Source organism: Triticum dicoccoides, chromosome 2A (genome assembly GCF_002162155.2).
Source record: "Triticum dicoccoides isolate Atlit2015 ecotype Zavitan chromosome 2A, WEW_v2.0, whole genome shotgun sequence".
NCBI classification, from domain to species: Eukaryota; Viridiplantae; Streptophyta; class Magnoliopsida; order Poales; family Poaceae; genus Triticum; species Triticum dicoccoides.
The window spans coordinates 276,281,845-276,292,918 of NC_041382.1; the positions used below are offsets into that span (position 1 = coordinate 276,281,845).

General features: G+C 53.6%; 1 protein-coding gene across 1 annotated transcript in view; it reads right to left on the reverse strand.

The window, feature by feature from the left end:
* LOC119354401 (vacuolar protein sorting-associated protein 32 homolog 1-like) overlaps positions 1-7,362 on the reverse strand; it is an 8,946-nt gene extending 1,584 nt beyond the window's left edge. Inside the window, exons 1-2 of the mRNA XM_037621137.1 lie at positions 7,208-7,362; positions 5,744-5,970 (exon numbers count right to left, since the gene is read on the reverse strand). Of these exons, the coding sequence (XP_037477034.1) occupies positions 5,749-5,970; positions 7,208-7,270 (285 nt within the window). The 5' untranslated portion in view covers positions 7,271-7,362 and the 3' untranslated portion in view covers positions 5,744-5,748. The remainder of the gene's footprint in view (positions 1-5,743; positions 5,971-7,207) is intronic.
* Between the last annotated feature and the right edge of the window lie 3,712 nt (positions 7,363-11,074).

The window sequence follows — 11,074 nt, forward strand, 5'->3', positions numbered from 1 at the left end:
CCCACCGAGCATTAGTATTAGGGGCTTGGCTCACAAGTTATCTTAGGTTAAAGTTATAAATACTAGTTGTAAGACACCGTTGAGATCAAGCAATAAAGATATTATAATCTTCTGTTGCCCGACTCCCTGAGGAGCCGGAACCCTAGCCGCCGCCGCCTCTAACCCTAGCCGCGACGGCGCCTGTCCGCCGGCGCGCCCGCTCCAGCCCTCGCCCCCCTCCTCCTTGCCCATACAACCTGCGCCGAAGGCCTGATAGGAACCCTAGTCCTATCAATTTGGTATTCAGAGACACCAACTCGATCATGTCGCTTCCTCCATCACCGCCGCCGCTGCCAAACACCACCGCCTCACCTACGCTGCCGCCAGCCCCGTCCGCGTCCATGCCGGCGCTCACATCCGGGACGGCCACCCCGACAGCGCCGACCGCCACCGCGGCAGAGCCGCCCCCATCCTCTCGCTCGAGGAGGTCTCGGGCACCCTTCGGAAGCTCGTCCAGGCGGTCAAAGGCATCAGTCTCTACCTCGCCGGGAACCAGCCCCCGCCGCCGAGCGCCGCCACCACCGCCTACGGGCCACCGCCGCTTCCGTGGGCCGCCCCGACCTTCCAGTCGCCCTACGGAGGGCTGCCCCCGCCGCCGCTGCTGCTGCAGCACTACCCAACCACGGGGAACCCTTGGCCCGCATGGCCGGCCGCCACCGCACTGCTGGGGGACCCCTCCCAGTAGCTTCTCCAGGCGCCCCCACCGGCTACTTAGATGCTGGCTGCGGCGCCGCCATCGTCGACTACATCACCACCCGCGCCCAGGCCCACGGGTCGGCCCCTGCACCAGGTGCAGTTTCCTCCATCACCATCGCCAATTCCCGCGTGGGCGGCCGGCTCGTCGCCGGCCCGGTTGTATACCACGCCGGAGCACCCGACGCCCTCCCTCCGGTTTGACCGTCCCTTCGGCTCGGCGACCTATGCCTCGGAGATCCCCGACCCGGCACACTCGCTGCCGCCGACTGCAGCCACCCCGGGCACGGTGGTCCAACACCCCCTCGCTTCGCCAAACTGGACTTCGCCACCTACGAGGGCACGGAGGACCCTCTCAACTGGCTCAACCAGTGCGAGCAGTTCTTTCGCGGGCAGCGGACGCTCGCTTCAGATCGTGCCTAGCTCGCGTCCTATCATCTCCGCGGCGCGGCGCAGACCTGGTACTACGCCCTCGAGCAGGACGAGGGCGGCATGCCACCATGGGAGCGCTTCCGGGAGCTCTGTCTTCTCCGGTTCGGGCCTCCTATCCGCGGGAGCCGCCTGGCGGCCCTCGGCCGTTTACAGTTCACCTCCACGGTTCAGGACTACGCCGACCGCTTCCAGGCCCTGGCGTGCCACGCGTCGAGCGTCTCCGGGATTCAGCGTGCCGAGTTATTTGTGGGCGGTCTGCCGGACCATATTCGCGCGGACGTCGAGCTCCGGGATCCCCCCGCCTCCAGACGGCCATGTTCTACGCCCGAGCTTTCAAGCAGCGGGCCCAGGCACTGCAGCAACAGCCCGGACGGGGCGGCCGCCAGCCCAGTCGACCAGCGCCGACTCCTCCAGCACTGGGCCGGCCTCCTCCAGCCGTGACGACCACGCCCCCGACCACCACACGGACTTTCCGCCGGTTGTCACCGGCCGAGCAGCAGGAGCGTCGCCGTCAGGGACTCTGCTTCAACTGCGATGAGCCCTACACGCCGACCCATGTCTGCCCCCGCCTCTTTTACTTGGAGACGGTCGACTACACCGAGGCAGACGACTCGACCGATGCGACACCACCACCCGAGGCGGCCGCGGACACGCCCGCGGATCCCACGGCGACGGCGTGCGCCGTCTTCCTCCACGCCCTCGCCGGCATCCGTGGCGAGCGGACCATGCTGCTGCCGGTGATGATCCATGGCGAGCGACTGGTGGCCCTGCTGGATACTGGCTCCACCCATAACTTCTTGCCCGAGGCGACCATGCGTCCGCTAGCCCTTCCGACGACGGGCGGGGAGCGCCTGCGGATCACGGTGGCGAACGGCGATCGCCTCCGGTGTCATGGGCTCGCCCGTGACGTTCCCATCTCCATTGGTGGCGAACACTTCTCCATTACATGTGTAGGGATCGACCTCGGCTGCTTCGACCTCATCCTCGGGGTGGATTTTCTACGGACCCTCGGTCCCATCCTATGGGACTTCGACGCGCTCACGATGACGTTATGGCGGCTGGGCCGCCGCGTCCGGTGGGACGGCCTTGGGGGCGCTGCGCCGGCCGTGCCCCATCTCCAGCTGGTCGTCGCGTCCTCGAAGGCCGAGCAACCCCTGCTGGATTCCCTTCTGCAACAGCACAGCAACCTCTTCGACGAGCCACGGGGTCTTCCGCCCGCCCGGGTGTACGACCATCATATCCACCTCATGCCGGGTACCCCTCCTGTGGCGGTTCGGCCCTACCGCTACCCTCAGCTGCAGAAGGATGAGTTGGAGCACCAGTGTGCCCTGATGCTCGCCGCGGGCATCATCCGGATCTCCACGTCACCCTTCACCGCCCCGGTGCTGCTCGTCCGCAAGTCGGACGACACTTGGCGTTTCTGCATCGACTACCGCGCCCTGAACACGCTCACGCTCAAGGACAAGTTCCCTATACCGGTGGTCGAGAGCTCTTGGATGAGCTCCATGGGGCGCGCTTCTTCACCAAGCTCGATCTCCGGTCAGGCTATCATCAGGTGCGTATGCATCCAGACGACATCACCAAGACGGCGTTTCGCACCCACCATGGCCATTTCGAGTTCTTGGTGATGCCCTTCGGCCTCGCCAACGCCCCAGCGACTTTCCAGGCCCTGATGAACGACGTCCTCCGGCCCTACTTACGGCGGTTTGTGCTTGTTTTCTTTGATGACATTCTTATCTACAGCACCACCTGGGCTGAGCACCTCCAGCACGTCGCCATCGTCTTCAACGAGCTTCGGGCGCACCACCTCCACCTTAAGCGCTCGAAGTGCTCGTTCGGGACACCTACCGTCGCCTACCTCGGCCATGTCATCTCTGCCGACGGGGTGGCTATGGATGCCGACAAGGTGGCGGCCGTCTCCGCATGGCCGACACCTCGCTCGCCGCGGGCTCTCCGCGGGTTCCTTGGCCTCGCCGGCTACTACCGGAAATTTATCCGGGAGTTCGGGCTCATCGCGGCGCCCCTCACGCGGTTGCTTCGCCGCGACGCTTTCGCTTGGGACGACGACGGCGTTCGAGGCCCTCAAGGGGGCCCTCACGACGGGCCCCGTCCTCCAGATGCCCGACTTCGACCGCCCGTTCGTGGTGGACTGTGACGCCTCGGGCGCTGGTTTCGGCGCCGTGCTTCATCAGGGCGATGGACCCCTCGCCTTCTTCAGCCGGCCTTTCGCTCCTCGCCATCTCAAGTTGGCGGCATACGAGCGGGAGCTCATTGGCCTTGTGCAGGCCGTTCGTCATTGGCGGCCGTACTTGTGGGGACGGTCCTTCCACATTCGCACAGACCACTACAGCCTGAAGTTCTTGCTGGACCAATGGCTGTCGACCGTGCCACAACACCAGTGGATCAGCAAGCTCTTCGGCTTCGACTTCTCCGTCGAGTATCGGCCGGGCCGCCTTAACACCGTGGCCGACGCGCTGTCCCGTCGTGACTCCGACATCGCCTCCGTCGACGAGTCCGCCGGGGCGGTCCTGTGCATCCGCTCCGGGCCGACGTTCGGTCTCTTCGCCGACATCCGCCGCGCAACTGCGACGGCCGACGACGCCGTCCTTCTTCGGCAGCAGCTCATGGCCGGCGACCTGGAGGAGCCGTGGCGCTTCTCTGACGGACTGCTTCTCCATGGGCGCCGGATCTTTGTTCCAGCGCATGATGATCTCCGTCACCAGGTGTTACAGCTCGCCCACTCGGCAGGTCATGAGGGTGTGCAGAAAACCCTCCATCGTCTTCGCGCCGACTTCTACATCCCTGGCGATCGCGCCCTGGTCCGCGACTGGGTTCGGTCTTGTCAGACATGCCAGCGCAACAAGACGGAGACCCTACGGCCGGCTGGGTTACTTCAGCCCTTGGAGGTGCCGTCTCAGGTCTGGGCGGATATCTCCATGGACTTCATCGAGGGCCTCCCCAAGGTGGGCGGCAAGTCGGTCATCCTCACGGTGGTCGACCGCTTCTCCAAGTACGCCCACTTCATCGCGCTCGGCCATCCGTACACGGCGGCGTCCGTGGCCCGGGCCTTCTTCGACGACATTGTCCGTCTACACGGGTTCCTTGCTTCGATCGTCAGTGATCGGGACCCAGTGTTCACGGGCCATGTCTGGCGCGACCTCTTCAGGATGGCGTGTGTCCAGCTCCGCCTGAGTACGGCGTTCCATCCTCAGACAGACGGTCAGTCCGAGGTGGTTAACAAGGTCATTGCCATGTATTTGCGTTGTGTGACAGGTGATCGGCCTCGCGCTTGGGTGGACTGGCTCTCTTGGGCGGAGTACTGCTACAACACCTCGTATCACTTCGCCCTGCGCGCTACGCCGTTTGAGGTGGTCTATGGTCGACCACCCCCGCCTATACTACCCGTGGACCCGGAGACGGCTCGGACAGCGGTTGCAGGTGACCTTATCCGCACCCGCGACGAGATGCTTGCTGAGGTCCGTCAGCGTCTCCTTCAGGCCCAGCAGCTGGCCAAGCATTACTGCGACGATCATCACCGCGAGGCGGAGTTCGCGGTGGGTGACTGGGTGTGGCTGTGTCTTCTCCACCGCTCTACGCAGTCGCTTGACCCGCACGCCAAGCGCAAGCTCGGGCCTCGCTACGCCGGGCCCTTCCCTATCTTGGAGCGCATTGGGAAGGTGGCCTATCGTCTTCAGCTTCCAGCCCGCGCTCGCATCCACGACGTCTTCCATGTGGGGCTGCTCAAGCCTTTTCGTGGCGAGCCACCGGCGGCTCCTCCGGCGCTTCCCCCAACCGCCGATGATCGCATTCTTCCAGAGCCAACAAAGGTGTTGCAGGCGCAACTCCGTCGTGGCGTTTGGTTCGTCCTCGTTCAGTGGGCGGGCCTTCCGGAGGAGGAGGCTACTTGGGAGCAACGTGAGGATTTTCGCCAACACTATCCAGACTTTCAGCTCGAGGACGAGCTGTTTGCGCAGGCGGGGAGAGATGTTATGACCGGCTTGGTCTATACTAGGAAGAGGCCCACCGGGCATTAGTATTAGGGGCTTGGCCCACAAGTTATCTTAGGCAAGTTATCTTAGGCTAAAGTTATAAATACTAGTTGTAAGACACCGTTGAGATCAAGCAATAAAGATATTATAATCTTCTGTTGCCCGGCTCCCTGAGGAGCCGGAACCCTAGCCGCCGCCTCTAACCCTAGCCGCGACGGCGCCTGTCCGCCGGCGCGCCCGCTCCAGCCCTCGTCCCCCTCCTCCTTGCCCATACAACCTGCGCCGGAGGCCTGGTAGGAACCCTAGTCCTACCAATCGATGACGGCAAGTTTGCGTAGGAAATAAATATGTCATGTCCAAATATAGTAAAAAGACAACGCAGGTCTTATCTAATTTGTGACATTACGCACTCTTCAAGATCTAATTCAATAATCTCTTACACTAAGAAATGGCCCGTTAGTGTTATGTAATTATAGAGAATCATAATGTTACTCTGATGACAGCAACAATGCTCTTTTCACAAGATTACGTATCTGAGCAAGGCAAAAATATTTTATGGAAAGAGATATAGTGCAGAGCTATGGTCTCACTTGTCTTATTTGTTCACCATGTTATCAGCGATCATCTTTTCCTTGGTATCAATGCGTAACCGGACACTTCCAACCTGGTTCATTTGGCTCTCGTAGTACCTTTTCCTCTTCAAGCACTGCATTGCTGCTTGCTTGTTTCCTGATTTTGTGAACAACTTGGCACGTTCCATCTCTTGTGATATCTTCTTTTGCAAGACTGCCTCTTTTGCCACAAAGACATCACGAGCCTAGAGTATAGTGTAGGTAATCAAGTCAGTAGGTAAGAAACATGATATGCTAATCGAGTTAGCAACAACAGTCCTGCATATCATACAACCTTTAAACTCAGTTAAATACTGTCGAATTCGTGATTAGCCCAAGAGGACAAAAAAATGAGAAGGAAAATAGCTGCCAGGGAAACTCCAAATTGTTGCGTTCTAAATAAGTAACCACAAGTGCAGAAGTTTGCTCTAACTAAGTTCCCTATTTCTAGAGACTGAAAGAGAAAAGGAAAACAACTTATTTATGTAACTCAAAAAGGGAGGAGAAAATAATTTGGAAGAAGCCTTGTCCCAACCATGGGAAACCCTACAACTGTATTGAGGTGCCTGCATGGTATGCATTGTTTATACTGCAGAATAACCCTGTGTTCCTTTTCTTAATGTTTTTACTTGAACATGCAACTATGCAAGATTTTTTTACTTGAATAACCCTACAGCTTTAGTTTCTTCACATCTGCCCTGTGATTTCCCATCACCACAGAAGCACTCCAAAGTTTCCTTTTTTAGGTTCCAAAGTCAATTAGAAATAAGATCACGATGACGTGCCAATTCCCCAAGTCGGTATCAGGATATGCAATGACGGCGATGCCTCACTGGTTTTGCACTAGGTTAGCAATGTAGCCAATCTTCATCCCTTCCAAACAGGGTGCTGGATCAAACATGACAAGTCTTCTTCGCTTAAATAGTCAAACAGAACAGGAGGAAAGCACCCACATTTGATCAACAAAAAGAAGAAAATGACAAACAAAACAACAACGTTCACACACGCTGCGTCCTCCCCACCTACTGACCACTGTACTTCCACGCCATGTCAACAGAGAGGCCTCGAGATGGACTAGATTCACACCCAGCGAAAATGCACATCATCTGAGACATTGTTGAGTCCTCTAAGTTAGCAAATCTAGACCTTCCACAGCTTGATATGCCTCGATCCCGCAACAAGTCTAAGATGAGAACCAAAACAAAGCCAATCCGCTGCCAGTTTACATGGGTTGCTCCACATTCAAAACCAAAAAAGAGCAGGAAATCAGAAAAGAAAAATTCTGTGCCCCATCAATCTATGGGGAAATATGCACAACCAGCGAACTCTTCCGCACAGGAGAAAAATAATCACAGATTGATGCGTTTTCGCTAACAGGCATGATACAGTCCACCTGCCAATTTCGAATTGTTGGGAATAAGGAGAGGGATTCGGTGGTCAGACCTGCTTGAGCTGGTCAGTGGCGGAGCACTCGTCGCGGCAGCCACGGAGGATCCACGACAACATCGCGGATGCGGTGGTTCTACCCTGTCAGCGGCGGCGGCAGCGGCTACTCGGAGGAAAGGTAAAAACGCCTTCCGAAAATGAAAATGAAAATGATAAAGCGGCAGTTTTTTTTGACGGAGTATTATTTTATTAGGTATAAAAAAAGCGGCGGTGGCAACGGCGACGGGGTATTATTTTTGGATATGGACTCAACGGGCCACTTTGTATGGGCCTTCGAACCTTGGCGCCTTCCCCAAAAAAGCTTGTATTTTTATTTTTTACAAAAAAGATATCCGAAAGCATCTTAAAATCTCTATCTTTATTTTCTTCTTCTTACACTTAGATTGCAAAAAGAATAGTGTTGGAAATATGAGCAATTTATCAAATGATTTTATTAGCAGAAATATTAGATAAAGCATGACTAATATAACAGTGACAAAACAAGCCATGCGATTTGACAAAGAGAAGGTAAACAACATCTTCATATATGAACTGTAACTGAACATATATAGAGCAGCCAGTATAGCAAGTTGCATATATGAAATAGAGTCTAACATATGTAGGGCAAATACTAGAACAAGGAACTGCAGCAGGACCTCTAACAGAAAGGAGAAGAACACGTACGGGACAACAGCAGCAGAAGCGCTGGACTTGGCGTCGGTGTCCTCGCCTGTCATGTCGTCGAGGAGGTCGTGGACGTCAGGGAAGAAGTCGTCGCCGGGAAAGTAGTCGTCGGAGTCCGTGATGAAGAAGCTAGTAGTCGCGCGGAGCGCTCCCAAAAAACCTTATCACCCTTCTCCCGTACATGACTCAAAAGGTGCGGTTCCGGAGGCCTACTGTCCCGACCTGCGGTGCACGCCGCAAGACAGGATGGGGAAGAATGTAGCAGCAGCACAGTGGGCGGAACTTTGTGGCGAGAGGAAGAGGAGCTTCTGTTGTGTCTCTCTGGAGAGGAGCGACCTCTCTTATATAGGCACATGAGAAGGACGCGAAGAGGCTGCGGCGGGAGGTGAAGCAACGAAGGGAGACGAAGCGAACAGGCAGCGGCCGAAGAGGTGCGCCGTCCGAATTTAGTGTCCAGTAGACATCGGCTCGGCTCATTCCCACAACCCGCGGCGCGTCGTGACGAGGCGTGGCGTGGCGAGGCGGGCGGCAGAGGAGGAGCGCGCGTGGATGTCCCTCTTATTCTCATGCTCATACATGTGGGGAAAGAACCTCCCTTATAAAGAGGTCCAAGTCCCTCTAAACAAGCAATGTGGGACTAAACTTTTGTTCCACCTCTTGCCTTGCACGAATGGGCTGCGTGGGCCTCTAGGATTTATTAGAAATTTCTGAAACTGCTATTGGGCTAGGCCCAAAATAGACAAAATTCCAGCAATCCCCCACCAGATCCCAGAGGCACACAAAATTTGCATTTGGTTCCAAAACACTGTTTTATATACCGGTACTACAGTGGAGACTGTTAAGTTGAACTTCCACCTAGAACTCTATGCTACACTAGTAAGCAAGTTGAACAATGGATTGGGCCTTGAACTGCAAGTTTTCTGCGAATCTAGCTTCACATAAAGCCTTGACCGATACGTGGCTACCGTGGGTCTTCCCCGCGGGTGGAGCTTATGCGTCATACTCCGTGACCTTTCATGAGTTTACTAGAGAGAACCCTACTCTCATAGATTGCGACGTTTGACAATCAGACTCATATAGGTGTGTTCTTCAAAAGATGTTCTGCAGGATAACATCTCTGCTTAAATAAGCCACTTAGAACACATTAAGATATACATCAACCTGCCATGCAGATTAGGAGAGTATTGCATCTTCATGGAGTGGTATTGTGAATAGTAAGGATACTCTCCTCTCAGTTGACCAACAACTTGTCTTCCACATCTAATTCACGGGATCTCCGATCACAAAGAATAGGTTACCACTGTGAACAACTCATATTGTGGGTCTCATACCCATCTCCCTCGATGCATTATCTATCACATTACGTGATAGATCCTTAGTAAAAGGATCTTCCAGATTCTTAGACGTTTGGATATAATCCAATGCAATAACTCCGGAGTTTCTCATTTTCCTGACAGACTTTAACCTTCTCTGAACGTGTCTTGATGACTTCATGTTGTCCTTTGAGCTGCTCACTTTCGTGATCACAGTTTGATTGTCGTAGTTCATAAGGACACCCGGTATAGGTTTCTTAACAACCGGCAAGTCATTCAAGAGCCGACGAAGCCCATCTGCTTCGACCGTAGCTGTATCTAGTGCTGTGAGTTCTGCTTCCATTGTTGACCTTGTTAAGATGGTCTGCTTGCAAGACTTCCAAGAAACAGCGCCACCTCCATGAGTGAATACATAACCGCTCGTGGCCTTTATCTCATCAGCATCCGAGATCCAGTTTGAGTCACTATACCCTTCAAGCACCTTTGGATGCCCGGTGTAGTGAATTTCATAATTTGCAGTGCCTTTCAAGTAACGCAAAACTCTCTCTAGAGCTTTCCAATGCACATCTCCTGGTTTTGAGACAAACCGACTCAGTTTGCTAACATCAGAAGAGATGTCAGGTCTTGTAGCACTTGCTAAGTACATAAGCGAGCCAATAATATGAGAATATTTCAATTGATCTCTAGCAATTCTTTGATTCTTTCGAAGTAACACACTCGCATCATATGGTGTTGGAGAGGGCTTGCAGTCACTATAGCCAAAGCGACTCAAGATCTTTTCCACATAGTGAGATTGAAGCAATGTAATCCCACCATCATCGTCTCTCAACAACTTGTTGTTCAGAATGACATCAGCCACTCCTAAATCCTTCATATCAAAAGAATGAGATAGGAAATCCTTGACCTCCTTAATAACATTCAGATTTGTTCCAAAAATCAGTATGTCATCAACATACAAGCACAGAATAACTCCCTCGCCCCCACCATGGTGATAGTACACACATTTGTCAGCTTCGTTCACAACAAAGCCTACAGCTGTTAAAGTTCTTTCAAACTTCTCATGCCACTGTTTGGGTGCTTGCTTAAGTCCGTACAAAGACTTCATCAACTTGCACACTTTCCCTTCCTGACCATCTAGTACAAACCCATCTGGTTGTTCCATATAAATTTCCTCGTCCAACTCTCCATTTAGGAAAGCAGTCTTAACATCCATTTGATGAACGAGAAGACCATGCGAGGCAGCTAGTGAAAGTAGAACTCGAATAGGGGTCAGTCAAGCCACAGGTGAGTAAGTATCAAAGAAGTCTTTGAAGGAAATATGCCCTAGAGGCAATAATAAAGTTATTATTTATTTCCTTATACCATGATAAATGTTTATTATTCATGCTAGAATTGTATTAACCGGAAACATAATACATGTGTGAATATATAGACAAACAGAGTGTCACTAGTATGCCTCTACTTGACTAGCTCGTTAATCAAAGATGGTTATGTTTCCTAACCATGGACAAAGAGTTGTTATTTGATTAACGGGATCACATCATTAGGTGAATGATCTGATTGACATGACCCATTCCATTAGCTTAGCACCCGATCGTTTAGTATGTTGCTATTGCTTTCTTCATGACTTATACATGTTCCTATGACTATGAGATTATGCAACTCCCGTTTGCCGGAGGAACACTTTGTGTGCTACCAAACGTCACAACGTAACTGGGTGATTATAAAGGAGCTCTACAGGTGTCTCCAAAGGTACATGTTGGGTTGGCGTATTTCGAGATTAGGATTTGTCACTCCGATTGTCGGAGAGGTATCTCTGGGCCCTCTCGGTAATGCACATCACATAAGCCTTGCAAGCATTGCAACTAATGAGTTAGTTGTGAGATGA